This window comes from Xiphophorus hellerii, chromosome 9 (assembly GCF_003331165.1).
Source record: "Xiphophorus hellerii strain 12219 chromosome 9, Xiphophorus_hellerii-4.1, whole genome shotgun sequence".
NCBI classification, from domain to species: Eukaryota; Metazoa; Chordata; class Actinopteri; order Cyprinodontiformes; family Poeciliidae; genus Xiphophorus; species Xiphophorus hellerii.
Window position 1 is genome coordinate 23,491,627 of NC_045680.1, and position 18,430 is coordinate 23,510,056.

At 41.4% G+C, this 18,430-nt stretch overlaps 1 protein-coding gene across 3 annotated transcripts in view; it reads left to right on the forward strand.

Moving 5' to 3' along the window:
* The first annotated feature begins 2,370 nt into the window (after positions 1–2,370).
* reps2 (RALBP1 associated Eps domain containing 2) overlaps positions 2,371–18,430 on the forward strand; it is a 28,371-nt gene continuing 12,311 nt past the window's right edge. For all 3 annotated transcript variants that reach the window (XR_004340518.1, XM_032572453.1, XM_032572454.1), the window contains exons 1-15: positions 2,371–2,748; positions 9,078–9,201; positions 9,765–9,931; positions 10,937–11,045; positions 11,148–11,254; positions 11,348–11,489; positions 11,582–11,645; positions 13,793–13,964; positions 14,040–14,099; positions 14,313–14,391; positions 16,187–16,261; positions 16,786–16,834; positions 17,622–17,758; positions 18,030–18,091; positions 18,170–18,259. Coding sequence is in view for 2 of the 3 variants with exons in the window: in XM_032572453.1 (XP_032428344.1) it covers positions 2,569–2,748; positions 9,078–9,201; positions 9,765–9,931; positions 10,937–11,045; positions 11,148–11,254; positions 11,348–11,489; positions 11,582–11,645; positions 13,793–13,964; positions 14,040–14,099; positions 14,313–14,391; positions 16,187–16,261; positions 16,786–16,834; positions 17,622–17,758; positions 18,030–18,091; positions 18,170–18,259 (1,617 nt within the window). In the remaining variant the exon portion in view is untranslated. The remainder of the gene's footprint in view (positions 2,749–9,077; positions 9,202–9,764; positions 9,932–10,936; positions 11,046–11,147; positions 11,255–11,347; positions 11,490–11,581; positions 11,646–13,792; positions 13,965–14,039; positions 14,100–14,312; positions 14,392–16,186; positions 16,262–16,785; positions 16,835–17,621; positions 17,759–18,029; positions 18,092–18,169; positions 18,260–18,430) is intronic.

Genomic DNA, 18,430 nt, shown 5'->3' on the forward strand with positions numbered 1-18,430 from the left:
GAAATTACGTCCCGTCTCTATTGAAGCATTCAAAAGAATTTGCTTACTAGCTCTTTAAAAAAAAAACCAAAAGCTGTGTTTCTATCAAAGTAAATAAGGCAACACAGCTCGATATCTTGAGTCAGATGCTTCTTTTTTTTCTTTTTGCTTTCTCTCTCATGCCAGAGACAAGTTGTACTGTTCTGGTTCTCCTCTCCTTTGTATTTCTCTGTTTCAAAGCTTAGACCTCACTATTTCTGCAGGTTCGAAACAAGTGGGTGGAAAAAGAAAATGCTAGACAGCAGAAAAATCTCAGTGACTCATTAAAATCTCTTAGAGCAAGAGTTAGGTAAGTGTAGGGTTAATTATCCATCTCACCCTGATGGCTTTTTGGTTAATTTTTCAACTACTTTATCGTGATTTCTGCTTCTCGGCCATTAAGAACAGACTACGCTGACATGGGGGCCCAGTTTCTGCCTCACAGGTTGCGTTCCAGTGGCAGCTGAGTGTAAAATTCAAACCATAGTTAACCACCAAACTGTGACCCTACAATAAATGACCTTTGCTCCTATGGAATGTTTTTACGGGAAAACAGGAAACACTCACGGATGAAGAAGCAGTGCGAACGATTGTTTTATTTATGGTGCTCTTATCATTTTGAACTTTGCGTTTTGTCACGTTCCAGATACAAATTTTTCCAGGGGTTTTACGTGACAGACCGACGCAAAGTCAGTGTGTGGAAGAAAACTCAGATTTGACGGAGAGTGAACATCAGTTCTCAACTCTTGCCACAAATTTGGGTTTTTGACTAATCTACGCCATCATTTGTCTTTTAATCTGAGATATTTAATTGTATCTCTGGCTGTAGGCTTAGTGTTGTCGTCGAGTTGCGTCCAAACTTTTTACCACAGAGGCCAGAATTATCAGGTTGGAAGTGATCACAAAAACTACAGGTTTTGTTTGTTTTTTTATTAATTACAAATCCATTTTTGTCTGGTAATCGATATAAAAAAAAAAATACGATAATGTAATCAAAGGAACAAAGTAGGAGGATTTCTGGTGAAAGGGAAATCACTGTGAATCGACAACTTCAAAATGGCTTGTTTAAAAGAAAGGACAAATAAAACACAAAGTCCCAATTCTTCTGTTTTTTCCTTCATCTGCATTTATTGTGTGTATTCCCAGCAACAGAAACAGGATGCGGGTCGTTCTGGAGTCAAAACGTCCTGCTTCGTTTAGCCCCGGCGTGACAAGCGGGCGAGGTCAGTTCGGTCCAGTGAGCAGAAGTCACTGGACGTTTCCGTTCCCTTTTTCACATTCAGGTTTAAATGACAGCAGAAAATGTGGTTGATCAAAGACGCATCTCGGCTTTTCCATTTGAAGCAGATTTTAATTTGTGTACATCCTTGCGTCATTAAAATGTCGTCCAAAACTAGTTTTTTTAAGGAAGCTGCCTGGAAAAGTGAGCTATATTTTTTTTGCCATTTTTGTCAACTTGATTTTCTTCTGGGTTTGTCCTGTTGAGCTTCCGTATCCCCGGTGAAGAAGGGTCCCCACAGCATGATGCTTCCACTGGATTTATACTGAGGTTAAATTACAGAGAAGGAGACTCTATTTACCACTTACATTTCTGCAGGCAGTTGGGCAAGCTAGGTATTATTTTGAGGTATCTCAGTTTTCAGATTTTAATTCTTGAAAAAAAACCTTTGAAAATCATGCAACATTCTTCTGTTTATGTGCTTCTTGGCGTTGTTTTGTAAAATCCCTAAAAATACAGTAATTTCTGTGGTAATCATGTGACAAAATGGAAAATTTTGGATTCCAACTGCTCCAGCTCTTCTATTCCCATGGGAATTTTTTTTTTCTTTTGCGTTCCCACGCAATACTGTAGTGATCAGTTCATGCGGCATAATTGAATACTGTAAGCCTTTCTTACGGTGGCCGCCGTACTTTCTGTTTTAATACAAGGTTACGTGAGGTTTTTCCATGAATGTTAATATCTCGTTGTGAAATATCTGAAGTTTTATATCTTTTTCTTCTTATTATTATTGCGAGGGAACGCAGAAGAAAAAAAAATTCCCATGTCCCCTAGAGGGCTCCCTAAATAATAGCTTAAACTAAGCCATGTGGATTTTTTCCAGAGGGTCTCAACAAGAAATTATGTTATTTCTATCGCCCTTCATATTTTCTTTGCACATCAGAGTGAAAATACACGTCAAACACTGTACAATTACACTTTAAAATGTGTACCCTGGCAGCAGAATAAGAAAAAAAAATCCTTGTGTTGTCTGAGAAAAAAAAAATAAAAACGGACATTTATTTCCTGTGCTGTGTCGCCCCCTTCAGGCACAGAGCGGTATTGCTACAAACGGCCACAATAGGCGGTGGGAGTGGACAAACCCGAGCCGAGCCAGCAGCTCGGCGATGCGTCTTCACCGGGAATCACTCTTGGTTGGTGCTGATACCATCCGCTGTTCGCCAAACGGGGAGCCGCTTACTTGGAGGAAGGATGTGTTGATCCGTTCGCCCGTAGAGTGAGCGCTTCCCCCCCCCCCCCACAGCGGATCCCTCCATGCGTCACCGCCGGGAATGGATCAGGAATCCGCTGCGGCGTCTGGGGCCAGTTTGATCTCCCTGACCGAACACGAGCAGAGGTATTACTCAGGTCTCCGCGCTCTGTGCCAGGCTGACGCTCCGGGAAAGCTGTCGTCCAGCAAAGTGGCGGAGCTGTTCAAGGCGTCTCAGCTGCCTCCAGAATCCCTGCATAAAGTGAGTGATCACGTGTGGCGAGGTGAGAGCGGCTGCGGCTGCATTGGTCTCTGTTACATGATGACAGGCTACGCGCTCGGTGTCAGTGTAGGTTTTATAGGTGATGAAACAATCGAGGAGCCCAGTCTGTTATCATAGCCGGGCATCTGGATGAATGTCTTCACTATCAGCTGCTCCTCTCAGTTCGCAGTCAGATGTTCAGGCCTTACGTTTTTGCTCTAATTTGTGATGTTGTGGGCGATTCTGCACAGGGTTGGGCATTTATCGGGTCTTTTGTCATTTATCGGGATAAATTTCTTATCACGATAAGAATTTTATTTCCTCGTTGTCGATAAATTCCAATCAACTCTAGTTTAAATAATAAAAATTTTTGAAAAACCATACTGTCCGCATTGTCTGGGATTGATAGTTTCACTATTTTTTTTCTCATTGTTTGTTCAACGAAAGCATCAATAAATACCAGTAAATCTGATAATACAGTTATGGGGTGTAGTAATACAGATCCCACTTCTTTACGCGACTGGTGTCGTAAAAAAAAAAACAATTTACTTGACAAATGGGAATGATTTTCAAGAGCATTGTTTGTGTTTGTGGGGCTGTAATTGCTGTGACACCCAGCCACAGTCATACAATTACCTAAAAAAAAGAGTAATAAACAGTATTTATCGTCAGTTTTAGTTTTATCGTTATCACAACATTACCGCAAAACATCGTGATGAAACTATAGGTCGGTATCACCTACCTCTAATTGTGCATGTGTGAAGGTCTGGACTAAGCTGCTACTGGTGTCCGCTATAGGAATCAGGGCTTCTGTCCCTTTAAGAGGTTCCATTACTGCCTGCAATTTCTCACAGCTCTGTATGTGAAGCTTCCTTCTGATGAAGGAACCATCTCGGAGAACATTGACCGTGGAAATCTATTACAGTCATATTGTTACTGGGAGCTGCACAGACTGAGGCTCTCAGCCTTATGTTATATCAAATGTAACATTTATGATTTTGATATTTGTGTTAAGGCCCAAAGCTTTTTGTCACATTACAAGCGCACAGCTTGTTGTATTCCATCGTCATCACACGTGGCAGACCAGCGCAACTGAAGACCATAAAAGTGAAGTGAAAGAAAACCAGTAACATGACTTTAGAAATTTGTTACACATAAAATATCTGAAAAGTGTGGCGTGCTTTTCAAAGTCACATTTACAACTGCTAGTTAATTGGCGTCTCTTGACGTCGTTCGCCATTTTTCTTTAACTGCAGTCGATGTCCACAAACATCAGACGGAGACGGATTCTTTTACATGGAATAGCAAAATCACATCTTGTTTGTCGTTTACCCAACTTATTTTCTGATGTTGTATGAAATAAGTTTTAAAGCCTGATCCCTTGGTTAAAACACATCATCAGATCCTTTTGCTGAGCCATCACAGAAACAAATATAAATACATTTTAAAAAATTCCCGAGCCCCGGTGAACACAACACAGCATGTCGCTGCCGTTTCAGGCCCACACTCTGTCCCAAAACGTCCGACACTCCCATTGTGTGTCCGTGTGGGTGTCAGGAAGTTTGGCACAGAGCTGCGCTCGCTTCCTTCCTGTCCGACCTGGAAAGCCGCCACCTCTTGGGGGTGCGGCGGGGCACGGGAAGTGGCGGGGGGTGATTGACACAGAGCCCTCTGAGCCGCCCCTTGGCCCTGCTGCAGGATGCCTGCAGGCTCACTCTTGGACTTGGTGCGTTCTTCTTCTCTCATCGTGTCACACACTGGCTGCAAACGCCCAGTTAGAGCTCAGGTTATAGTTTTACATGAATATTTAATACTCTGTTAGGACATAAACAAAGAACCCTTTCCGACAGGTCCTGTGCGAATATTTCACGACTGCCCTACGCTGCTCCAGATTACTGAGGATGGATCTTTTCTGTCTGACTCGTGTTCACAGCTGATAAGTAGAAAGGCATGACACTTCCTCCCGCCGCGGGGAAACAAGCCGACATGCAGACAGACTTTGGGTCACGCTGCTGCTGGCTGAGATAATTTCATTATTTTTACCTCCAACCAGACAAAAGATCCCCAAAGCATTTTATCAGGGCAACATGATAACATTTATAACGGCCAGTGTGTGTGCGTGTGCGCTCCAAGGCATGTTAAGGTAAAATACTATTGTTCAGAGATCAACAGCTGCCAAACTGGTCCGACTGAACGAGGTGTGAGTTTAGTTCTGGTGGTTTGATCCTTTTGCTGTGTTTGACTTAAATATACATCAGTAAGTCTTTATGCAGTCATTCAGTTCCAGCAGTTGCTAAAAAATACAACTAGGACATCTGCTAGTAAGTGTAAGATAAGTGTAAGGGGGACCCTTCTGTCTTATCTACAGTACTTTTTAGCTTTTTAGCTTACATTTAGCCTTTTTTTCTCTTTTTTTTAAAGCAGCAGCATGATGTAAAATCAACTCCTTTGGGCTTTGCATCATGTTGTAATGTTATTCCCTAATCAAAGACAGATCTGGAGTGTTGCCTTGATTCTTTCATGCATGTTTGAGAAATCCCTTGGTCTCGATGGCAACCATTCAGCTGTGCAAAACGCCTGGGTGGGCCTAGCTCCGCCTTCGAGGACGTAGCTCCTCCTCCGAGCTGCAGTTTCTAAGCTTCACAGCTTCCACCTCACAGAGCGGCTGCCCGCCGTGACTCCCCGATTCAGCTCCTTCAGACTAGCCAGCAGCAATTAGCAAACACCTGGTGGAACTGTGCATTAGATGAGCTCATTATAGGAGTTACTGCTCAGTGAAACGCTGGTAAAACGGTTAAAGGGTTAATAAATGAGCCATGTTGTGATGACTTCCAGAAAGCTGAGTTTCAGAAAGAGCAGGAGCTTCTTAAAGAGACAGAGGCCCAATTTCAAGGCATTAAATCACAAAGTTAAATTTCTTTTACGTGGTACTTGACATATAGTGCATTTTTATACATAGTTACTTGACTGTGCTATGAAATGATAAGTGGCTGGAAGACACATAATACTGCTTCCTTAAAGGTTCAGAGTAATTGTGCCATGCATTTAATCCCAGGATAATTTTTCATTAAACCAAGATACTTCTTTCTAATAGGAGATCACTTCAGACTTTATAAAACCATAATAAAAACTATTAATTAAAAAAAGAATAAATAAAAATCAGTTTTCATGTACATTTTAATACAAAACAGCATGTCAAAAAATTGTTGTACCCATCTCATTGAAAGAATTGGAAAACTCTTTATTGGCATTACAACAATGGCATTGCCATCATCCTGATCTTTAGCTCAATTCTCAAATTCTGCACCAATATTGAGAAGAAACATGCTGGTGAAATTAAAAGACACAACGATTCCTGCTGAAGCTCAGGAGGTTTGTTTTAAGTTCTGCAACATATGCCGTTTTATGCCTTCTGTGTGGTTGCCAATGGAAAAGCTTAGTCGGAAAAACAATTAAGGGCTTTAGCTGAATAAAGGAGTTTAAAAGGCTTCCCTCTGAGTTTTTGGAGGAGGAAAAGGACAATGCTGCATGTCTCTGGCAGTTTGCAGCATTTCCTCAAAGGCTCACGAGTCAAAATGTTCCTTTCATTCAAAAATCTAATGATTTCCTTGTGTTTGAATTCATGGGTGAGAATTGCAAGTAGTTTGTTTTTTTTTTAATGCCAGTATTTGGTTGTGCCTAGAATCGAAAACTGCTTTCTAAACATGTATCTTATATCAGAAACTCTGTGAGGCTTGACATGTGAGGACGTGGATATTTTGAGGAAGTTTTAGCTAATTTGTTCCTCCTACTTCCTACCTGAAATTTAATCCCAGCCTACTTCCGTTTCATTCTCTTGTTCTTAAACCTTCAAAGAACGAGACAAAAAATAATTGTCAGCAAGTTTGTTTTTGTTTTTTAAGAGCTCCAATTGTTAGCTGGGTGTTAGCTCAATTGTTAGCTCAAGACAATCTTCTGTTGATAGATTTCATTTATTGGGAGTCATTTTACCATAGTAGACTATAGTAAATTATTTTTCAATTGGTTGGCTGTCGAAACAGGACCAGGACGCCACCCGAGCAGCTAGCTTGCGCAAATCTTCATCGGAACGGACAGAGCTAATACAAGATATTAGCATTTAAGCCAATATCTTATTAAGCACAATAAGACAGTGGCACTTATCTTAATGGTTGGATGTGTTGTATTACATTGTGTGGTGTTTTTATAATAATGTACCAGCTGAAAGGTGCCACAAATAAATAAAGCTGCCTTGCCTTGGCTAATAGAAGATGCTAAAGCTAGCTTGGAATATAAGGTGTAATCTTTTTTATCTTTGTTTTAAAACAACAGAAAATCGCCATTGTGCAGTGACTACTCTCTCATGTCATGGCAGCAAAACTAAGACGCATTTTAATGCTGTTCTAACGTCTTATATTGTATATAACTGTATATTGTAGTTCGGAATCAGCCAAAATTAGCACTAGCTGTTCAAACACAAGGCTTATGGACAGCAAGATAGAGTGATGGAAATGTAGGAACCAAAGTGCTGGGGAGCATTTAGTAGGGAAGAAGAAGTGAACTAAAACGTTGGCGTTGTGCCATCTGCCACGAATACGTTTAACCTCCTCAGGACACATCAGGGACTCGTCAGTCTGGTTTGTCGAGGCCTCGGCCGTCGCTCCTCAAATAATCTCCTCATCAGTCCTTCTCACACACACATGCACACGCCCGCACACACACAGAAACGACGCAGACTTGACCTCCGCGCGCGGTGTGCTCCGCTTCTGACTTGTTTTGGATGTCCTGTTCTCCTAAAAGCTCTTGTATGAATACAGTGCAGGCCAAGCAGAATTAGTCTCTCGTAAGGCAGTCATGTACTCATCCAGACCTTTAACCTCATTAGGCAGGAAACACAAACTGTCTGTTTGTTCATCTTTGCATAAAAATAAGGTTTAAAAAATTCTGTAAATAAATAACTCTGTAAAATGCGTTTCTTTTTTGGAAGAATTTTGCTAAAGTGAGTCTTCTTTTTTTTTTTTAAGTTACTCCTTTCTAATGATGAATTTAAAAGTGTTGTGTAGCGAAGGAGCTGGAGTTAATCTGTTGTTGCCACAAGAAAATGGAGGCCCTGGAATATGCCTTTCTGTTTGTTTTGGTGACAAAAGTTGGTTTTAGTTTCCAGACTGACTGGGCTTATTTCAGACATTTGTTGGGAAGTCTTCAACTATCACAAAAACGCACATTATTGTCCGTCAATTGTGCCACAATAGCATCCTGGAACAAGGAGGAAAAAAATAGAAGTTTGTGGTTTCTTCAGGTTGCTGTGGGCAGCTATGGATTATGCTTTTATGAGAACACACACTCCCCATTGTGACAGAGGAGATTCTGCCTAGAAACAACAACAAAAAAATGTTTGAATCCAGAAATCAAGACACATCTCAAATCTGTAGATGTGGTTTTGTTCATGCAGTGCTGTATAGTCGTATTTGCTCCCGACAGATTCCACCGGTTTTTGCTTCTTCTTTTTTTGTCACACTTTAATGACTTAGATCATTAATGAAAGGTCAGAGTTCATAGTTCAACTGGGAAAATGACATCCTGGGGAGAGTTCCACGGGGAAAAAAACACAACCGACCAAAACGAACATAAAGGCTTATCTCACATTTTCATAATATATAAAAAAAAGCATTCTGATGAACTCCAAGACTTCTGGGAAAATATTCTATGATTGGTTACATTTACTCTGGATGGCAGAAACAGCTATTTTTATCATTTAATTACTTCTTCTCATTGGGTTTGAATCGCTTCTTTTTCACCTCCCTTTTAAAAACCACATGTTGTATTTTACTCAGGGCATTTTTTTCTTTTTTGAAATGAACATTTATTTAATGAGCCGAAGTACTTCCACGAAAACTCTGAAAGACATTTAATCAAAAGTTTTTCAGTCTTTCTTGACCGCCCTACATAAACCCTAATCTTCTTTGCTCCCCTCAAAGCGGCCATTGTCCCTCTAATCACAAGAGCGCAGCATAAACCGATCCCTCTGCGCTGCTTATCCCTCACACACCTTTTGCTCTGCCTTTATTCTGCTTCCACAGCCTGTAGTTTTTTTTAAACTACCCCTTCATTTAATCCCAATCTAAAATAACCACACATCTCTGGCCATACATACCGTATACTGTATGTCTCAACATACATTCGGTATACCGTAGATTTTACGGTATAGCCAAACATACCGTAAAAATATACTTTTCACGGTATGTTTGGCCAAGTATTTAAGCTAAAAACTCCATTTTGCTTTTCATTTGAATTGTCTTTTTTTATAAATATATTATTTCTGTCTTTCCCAGGTGACTGAGGTGTGTGGCGCGAAGCACCTGGGTTACTTCGGTACAGCCCAGTTCTACATCGCCCTGAAGCTGCTGGCGGCCGCCCAGTCCGGCCTGCCCGTCCGCCTGGAGAGCGTAGCCGGCAGTGAGTGTTGTTGTCGCTCTGACAGAGAAGGCATCTTACGGGAGCAAAAGGGGATCAGGAGATTATCTTAACGTGGCGGGATTTCGGTCTAATCTGGATGAAAGGGGGGAGTTGCATGGCGAGCGCTAAGTGGGTTTGCCCTCGTTTGAAAATAGCGAGCAATCAGTCGCACCCCGACCTCAGAGGGAGCGTGTTTTCCCGGCAGCGTCACAGAGATTTCTGGATTATAAGGGGAAGTGAACACACACACACACCCACACGCCCCCACACACACACGCGCATGCATACACACTTTGGCCCGCAGCAGACCTGTTGGCTAAGATGCCCTCCCTGATTATTCCCCTCATTAAATGACTGCAGGTTGGAAAATATTTGAGAATGAGCTGTATGCACTTGAAATGTCATAATGTCAACACACAGCCCAACAGGGTTGGAATCCTTGAAAATGCTTCCAGGTTTGGAAAATGAAAGTGCTTGAAATTTAAGCTGCACACTTAATGAAGTTGTACTTGCACTTTACTGTGGGGAAATGTGTCCAAACCCTGCTGACGCTGTCTCCGCAGATCTGCCTCTCCCCAGATTCGCCGGGCTTAAGAATGAGCCGGAGATGCGATACGCCGCGGCTCCTCCCGCCTCCGACCCCCAGGGGGCGCCGCTTGGTTCTGTGGCCTGGAACGCTGCGGACAGGAGCTCCTTCAGACACCTGGAGGCCAACGCGGACAAGAAGCCTGTAAGCAAATAGAAAACACGTACTGCCAATGACGACGATTTTTACCAAACACAGATATATTTACAATCAACAACATTGATTGTTGTTGATTGTAATGATATAAATCAACAACAAATTCCTATAAACTGGAATTTTATCTTATCTGTTTACAGATTCTATACATAAGCCTACTAACATGTGGTTACATATTTCCTGCCAAATGAAGGAGAAACAACATGCTTTTTGTAGCCATCAGTCATCATTCTGGTTGAGTTTATTTAAATAGCATAGATCCAGTTTCACCCGTCTCGCTGCAAAAACACAAAATGTTAACCGAGTATGTTTGCAGATAGTTTCTAGTGCAAATTTTTTCAGCAAGACTTTAGAGTTTTTTTAAAGCAAATAATTCCTCAATATTGTTGAAAAAGTTCTGGATTATTTCACTTATCACATGGGGAAAATGTCTTGTAATAAGTGAAGTAATCTGCCAGTGGAAGTAGAACTTTTTAATCAATATTAAGGAATTATTGGTTTAGAACAAGCTCCTATGCCTTGCTGATAAGTTAGTTTTGTCTTATTTCAAATTTACTACAAAATTTACATCATAAACACTTAGTAAGATTTTGTGTTTTTGCAGTGTTCAGTGATTCTTTTTATTTTTTTGACAAAAGCTGATTTAGGCAAAAGAAAATGAGCTAAGCCATTATGTTAGGAAGGTGACGATATGCTACATATCCCTACACTTTCGACCCTGTGTAAAACTAAACACACCGCCTACACTGCTTTCTCTGCTTCACTTGAAAACACCCACAATCCTCCGCTGCGTCACCATCACAGTCACAAATATGATACTGTCAAGCCCCTCCCCCTCCAACTGAAAATCGGTTGTTATTATCGTTATCGACCGATACGATATGTTTTATTGGCCTTGCTGACGTCGGCCGATAAAAATATTAGAAAAATATCCTAAAGTGAACCATACGAGGGGAATCTTCAGTCAGTTTTTTGTGCTGCTTCTGTCTGAAGGAGCCGTGGTCTCCACCTCGATCTCCGTGCGGCTCGCCGCCTCGCTCTCCTCTGACGTATCGCAGCTACCCGTACTCAAAGCAGAGGAACGGCGTGGACGTGCAGATCCGTGAGACGGCTTTCCATTCTTCTGAAGTTTCTCTCTGTCAGACATGTGTGAACAGTAGGTTTCCGTGTGTTTTTTGTTGTTTTTTTTCTCCTCGTCGCGCAGCCTACGACGGCAAACTCTCCTCGCGGTCGATCGTTCAGCCGGAGCAGCACTCCTCGCCCGGCCACTATGTGAACAAACCCGCTGCAGAACATCCAGCCGTGGCTCAGGTAGAGTCCGGTTTTTTCTTTTTTTTTTATTTTTAAATAGCAGCATTATAGCGTCTGTGACGTCTGACTTCACTGTTTTACACATCTGCTCAGGCTTCTTCTGCAGAGAGGCTCAACCAGCCGGCCACTCTGAGCTACTCCGACGACGACCCCTGGAGGATCACCGCGGAACAGCTGGACTATTACACCAACCAGTTTAAAATCCTCCAGCCCGACCTGGGGGCTCTAATCTTGGGTATGGACTAAAACCAAGCATTTATGTCTAAAAAGAGTTTTATGAGGCTCTATTGTCTCTCATTTCCTTTTCTTATTTATTTATTTTTTTAGGAGCCGTAGCGAAGAACTTCTTCACTAAATCCAAGCTGCCTATCCCGGAGCTCTCCCACATTTGGTGAGTGCTGACTCAGTGTGCCGCCTGTCCTTGCTCTGCCTTTGAGGTCACGTTGTGTGTGTGTCAGCTGAGTTTGGCCTCGGAGGCACACGGAGACCCGGTTTTGAAGGTGACAGGAGAGGAAGTGCCCTCGTCCTCCTCAAACTGGTTTCAGTGCCTGGCAAAAGTATCGGCAAGCCCCTGGAAGTTTTCCACATTTTGTCTCATTCCTGCTTCAGTGCAGCTGGATGAGGTTGGGTGTTTTCTTTCATTTTCAATTCTAACAAAATCTGAGAGATTTAGGACATGTAGCACAGCAGACAGGTCAGAGAACGCACGTTTCTGTTGTGGGAATTAAATCATGGAATGATGCAAGCAAAGAACTAGTGGGTATTTTATTTTGGGTTTTTAAAAAAGTAAAACATTGAGGATTACAAGTGTAAATAACTTCAAATTGCTACTTTTAAGTTTTTTTGGATTGTTTTTTTTTTTTTTCTTTTTTACGTTTCTGCCTAGTAATTCTTATAAGAAAATTATGTTTAGTCTTTATATATGTGGATATATGTGGTATGGCTGAAAATATTAATTGTGATTAATCGAGGATCGAAATAATCGTCAAGTGATTATCGATTAATCGTTAACTGACACATACAGACTCGAAAAAAGGCTGTTTGCTAAAAAAAAAAAAAAAAACATATTCAGAGCAGTAGTTAAGCCAAAACTGTACAAAAAAATTGACGCATTTTTAATTTAGGATAAAAACACCTTTATTTGTAAACAGGTTTTTGGCAGAAGTTGTCGACTGGTGTAGTTTTAACTTCACCCAACTCAGATTGTCTCAACGAATTCTACGTTATTGCATTTTAAGCAATAACATGTTTATTTTCTTATGTCAAATAAAAGAATTCAGTTGTTTGTTTGCATCTGCTAATATATTTCTACTATTGGATAAAAAAGGCTCTAGTGGTTAAATGAAAAATCTGTAGAATGTGCCGGTTTTTTATCCGATTAATTGATTAATCGTCAAACTAATTGATAGATTAATCGATTACTAAATAATTAACTAAATAATTAGTTTGTCTTGTAGGCCGACTTCAGTCAGGCTGTTTAAATTGTTGTGGTGTGGATGACAAATGATTTGATGACTGAATAAATAAATAAAAAAATCAATCAAAGTTGCGCATAATTTTAAACTGATTAGTTCATAAATCTCTTTCTAAATCTTTGGACAGGAAGTACTGCTTACTGTATTATTTAAATATGCAGTAACTTTGGCACAAATACCAACCTACAGTACTTCACGTGTGCAGCCTGTCACTTAAAGCTGCATTCTGTCTGACTGAGCTTCAACTGTAATTACAAGAGTTATGAGCAAATATTTCCCTCTCTATAGCAATGGAGCAACAACTCTCCTATTTCTAAAGGTTTCTTAAACTAAACTTTCAGTCTTTTTTTTTTTTTTTCACTCAAATAAATCAGATTACGCCCCAGAACCACAGAACGTTTCTTTGAATTTTCAATAACCTTCTTTTTAAACTCGCAAGAAAGAAATTCCCAAATGTTAGTACGACCCTCCTTCAACCTGAAGTCGATCCATGTGAAGAGAAAATGGCTTCAAGAGATTCAAACTCAGGGTCTCCAGCACTAAAGTAGCAAGTTTTATACGTCAGAGAAGAGGCGGGTGATGTGGACGTAAAGTTTTATCACGATACTTTGTGGTACTATTGTGATGATCATAATAAAAGTGACGATAAGAAGTATTTGCTACTTCTTTGTTACGCAGTGACTGCATGATGCAGCAAATTATGTTCCATAAAAACATAAATAATGCTCTAGAAAGACATTCTCATTTGGAATACACTTTTTTTTAGGGCACCAGTCACATAAAAAGTGTGATTTGTGTCACTAAACTGAAGACATTTAATCATATTTTTAAATGTGTTGGCATTAACTCATGTTGTCATTGAAAAGACAGTGGGGGAAAAAATTGTTAAATTGGCAATCCCGACAATACAGACAGTTTATTTTATATTATTCATTGCAATTTATTGTGACAACAACAAATCAAAATCGAATGATAAATAATACGATAAACGTTCAGTCCTCAGTATTTTTGCAGAGACTGTAAGTTGTAAGTTTAAGGTGATTTCTCCGTCTTTCTCGTTAAGGGAGCTGAGCGATGTGGATCGGGACGGAGCGCTGACCTTCACCGAGTTCTGCATAGCCTTTCACCTGATTGTGGCCCGGAAGAACGGCTACCCGCTCCCGGAGAGCCTTCCCCCGACCCTGCAGCCGGCGCCGGCTCAGCACCCAGAGGAGCGGATTCCCGACACTCCCGAGGTAAGAGACGATTCCCTGCGACGTCCGGCTCTCGTCCTGCGCGGAGCTCCTTAAACTGTTTTACTTTGCCTGCAGAGTTCGGAGCCTCTGATTGTCTTCGAGGATGCGGAACCGAGGTCCTGTCAGGTGGTAAAGGTAAAACACTTTTTAAGGATGCTGTATTTAATTTTTAATTTTTTTATGTGGCCTGTAGAGGGCACTAGCAAGCTTATGAGAGAAGATTTTGAATCCGGGTTTCAGTGTTGGCTCTAGGGAGAAAAGCCTTTTAGTTCCTTAAATGCACTGCACATGGAGAGAACGTATCGGTGTTGTCGGGCACTGATGGCGTCTGTCCTGTTCTTTGTTTAGGATCCAAACAGCGTAGCAAGGCTTGACCCAACCCTGGCCTCAAGGAAACAAGATCTGCAAGAGGACTCCCTTAATCAAGGTAAGTATTGTCTAAATTTTTTTTTTTTTTAATTCAGAGCCTGGATTTGGCAAAAAATGCTCTGTAAATGTCTGCATGGTTTGTGTCCAGGATGTGTGGGGTCTGCAGAGAAGTTAACTACCATGTTTTTTTTGTTGTTGTTTTTTTTTTGAGGGAAAGTCAGCCCTGATGACCAGCCCTGATGACCACAGTCTTTGTGCATAATTCACTGAATCAGACAAAATATAAGGATTCATATGTTGCAAAATTGAACAAATTTGTCCGATTTACTGAAAGAACTGCACACTGGTATTTATAGTGTTTTTTTTTTGTTTTTTTTCCAGGATCAAATGATAGTATTTGGTCCACTAAATTGGATTTATACTAAATTACTAAATACAAGCTGAACACATGGAAACACCGCAGTTCATATTTAAAATTTCTTTCCTGATCTCAGGTAGTCAGTGAATGAATGAAGGAATAAACAAATGTCCCTTAGCGAGCTCTAGAGAAACCCCACACTTCTGGAAGCCATCAATAGGCTTCTGGTTTAATCTTTGGTAAATATTTGACTACACCAGTTATGAAAAAATGGTAGCGCTCAGTTAAATCCCGACATGAAGCCAGCTTTTAACACGGTCCGTCAATTTTCTGTACACTTTGCATTGGTGCGCTTCCAGAAGCTCAGTATTAGCCTGACTAATCCACTCACAGTCTGGGTTTTATTGGTTCAATCACTTCCCTGCAACAGTGTCCAGGTTAAATAGGAAATTTGTTATAATATTCAGATACAGTCATAATCTGCATGATGCTTAAACACCAGTTCAACATGGACCAACACGTTACAGGCCAAGAAAAAGAGTCCAGTCGGTTGTGGTGGAGGTAAAGTTCGGCTTTAGACCTGGGAAAACTGTGAGGCACGGTGGTAGCAGCGTCATGCTGTGGGGTCTGTTTTTGGTCAGGATTACAGTTGCCTTGATGAGGAATGACAGAAGAGTTCTACCTCCAAATCTTTCACCTTTATCTCAACAAGACAAAGATCCCAAAACGACGACAAAACTTCCTTCAGCGAAGAATAAAACAGGCCATTAACCATTAGCTTAAAACGATTCCATTAAGGTTCTGTTCTGTGGCTTCTGGCTCGGTTCTATGGTACCAACTAGGCTGAAAAACGTGTCATGATATTAGCGTTTAATATCAGTCAATATAGATTGTTATTATTGTTGTTGCGTTGAGTAACTAAAATGCTGCCAAACTGGTGGCGTGCCCACAGTTCTTACTCTACGCCATTTTTTATTCTTCAGCTTTTATGAACTGTGGTAAAACCTTAAATTGCACAGGTTACTCAACAGATTGTTGCTAGGTAACCAAAGAGTGAGGGAGTCAGCCCATGCCATCAACCTTTTCCAGCTAGCTGTGAGAGGCTGAGCATCTAAAGTCCATCCTCTCCCTAAATCCTCCCAGAATGCCGTGCGGTTCCGGAGCAGAGTTCAGCGAATTTATCGAATATTCTATCAGACGTATTGATCACATGTCTGTCGCGATATAGATTCTTATTGATTGAGTGCCAATCATAGTGACCCGAGCAACAGATTTGTGAATCGGTGTGAATAATGTTAAAACTGAGTTGATTTTAAAAATTGCCTTAAAACCATTGAAGCTTTGTGGGTTGTTTCATCAGTCGACCTTTAATGGTTCACTCAGTGATTTATGCATGTGAAACACTGATCGGTATTTTATAGTACACAAAAAAAAAAGTGCTGTCATTTCGTCATTGAGCTGATGAAGGGTTTCTTTTGCCTCGCTGTCCCTGCAGACGGGAGCGTGACGCGTTTGGGGTCGTCTCGAGAGAAACCCGCTCTACAGCTGGGAGCGTTTCCTGAGAAGCCGGGTAATAATGACTTACAAAAAAACAACACAGGGTCTTTCTTTAAACAGTATTAAATGTTAGCCATATGTAATATTCTGTAAACTGAATTTTGGGGGGGGTTTCTACACAGCAAAAACAAAAGTATTTTTTTTGGTCTGGTTTCTAGTGTAAATACAGTTTAATTGAAATAAGACAAAACTAGCTTATAAGTAGCTTTTCAGCAAGACACAGCAGCTTGTTTTAAAGTAAATAATTCCTTAATATTGATGAAAAAGTGATGGTTCCACTGGCAGGTTATTTCACTTACAACATGAGGAAACTTTCTTAGTGGAAGTGAAAATAATCCACCAGTGGAGCCAGCACTTTTTCATTACGGGAGCATTTTGCCGATGCGTCTTACAGTTATAGTCATGAGCGCTGATTATGTGCAGGTTTGACTGAGCTGCCTAACCCGAGCGCTGGCTGGTGGCTGAAGCCAAGTAGCTGCTTCTCACTGACTGAAAGTCTCGCCGCTGTGTTTCTGTTTCATGTCGCCTCTCCCTCAGAGCCGCATCAGGATTTAGACCCGCAGACGAGAACAAAAACAAGACAAAGGTAACGAGAAAATTGGAAAAATGGCTGCACTTTTAAAATAAACATGCTTGAACTTTTTCACACTTTTTTGTTTTTGTCATGTAACAACCACAACCGAACCTATTGACGGAACCCGTTACCAAACTGTTAAAATATCAACAGAAAGCTGCCTCTGCATTCAGCGAGTACTTCTTACAGTTAAATATTACTGAGAATCTTTTCATATTGACGTAATTTGGGACCGCACAGATAAAGGCGACTTTGATTTGACTGGTAAGCACAAAGCTGTTAACTTGAAGCAGAGGTCTGCAGCTTTTAACAATCCAAAGAGCGCTCATCACGCGTCGCCTTCCACCCAGTTCCTCCAGACTAGCGGCAGCAGCAATTAGGAAGCACCTGGTGGAAGTGCAGGTCTCATTATACGAGCTACTTCTCAGTCAAATGCTCTGAAGAGCGATGTTAAAGGCTTAATGGAGGAAAATTGTTGTGAAGAGCTCCTGTCTCTTTAAGAGCAGGAGCTACTTAAAGAGGCAGAACCCCAATTTCAAGGCGTTAGATAGAATAGTCAAATTTGTTGTAAGTAAAATTTCACCAATATGTATATAAGCAGCATTTTTATAACAACTGAAGGTGACATAGTGACTCGTTTGTGCTATAAAATGACATGAGTGCTTGGAAAATTCAAACTACCACCCCTTTAAATGACAATTTAGTTAAATATGAGGTCATCCAAACACTTGTTGGTGAAACTATTGAGACTATTTTGCAGGTTTACTCGTCGTCTTCGTGTGCATTTGTCCGCCTGCAGGTCGTACTCCAGCACTTCCATCGACGACGCCATAAAGAAGGCGGAGGAGCCGCCCACGCCTCCGCCCCGCCCTCAGAAGACCCACTCCAGGGCTTCCTCGCTGGACCTCAACAAGCTCTTCCAGCAGGGCGCTCCAGGTACGACCTCGCCTGACTCCACCCACAATGTTCCGCCTCCGACACGCGGAAGGCGAAGCGGCCCCGCGCTGCCCTGCTTCCGACTCATCAGGTTTTCGCCAGCAGTTCTCGTTTCAAGGGGCCAAAAGCAGAAGCAGTGATTTTTTTACTGCTCCCATAGGTGGAAGTCGAGTTCTGAATGTGAAATAAATGTTTTGTTCTGGTCCTGCATCCTGAGAACAAAGACCTTGAAGGTGGAGCTGAGCTCTTCTTGGATTTTTTTTTTTTTTAGGGGTGAAAAGCGGATGGCTGCTGCCTCCTCCAGCTCTGCCTCCCAGACCGTCGGCCTCGCAGGTTGAGTTCCTCGGTGCCGTTGTGGGGATTGTTTTTCTTGTTTCTTTTGGAATCAGAACATTACATTTCTCTTTTCAGGTTCCTCATTTCCTCAAGGTGTCAGAGCAAGCTTCCCAGAGCAAAGTTCAGCAGCCGAACTTCGCTGACTTCAGTCACTTCAGAGAAGAGGTGAGTTTTAAACTGACCTCATTTCTCCGTAAACCGGATTTGGTTTTGTTTTTAAATTTGCCAAACAGAACCAGATCCTGTTCCTGCACTGCAAAAACACTGAATCTCACAAAGTATTTCTGGTGCAAATATCTTAGCACTTTTGAAATGAGACAAAACTTGATTATAAGC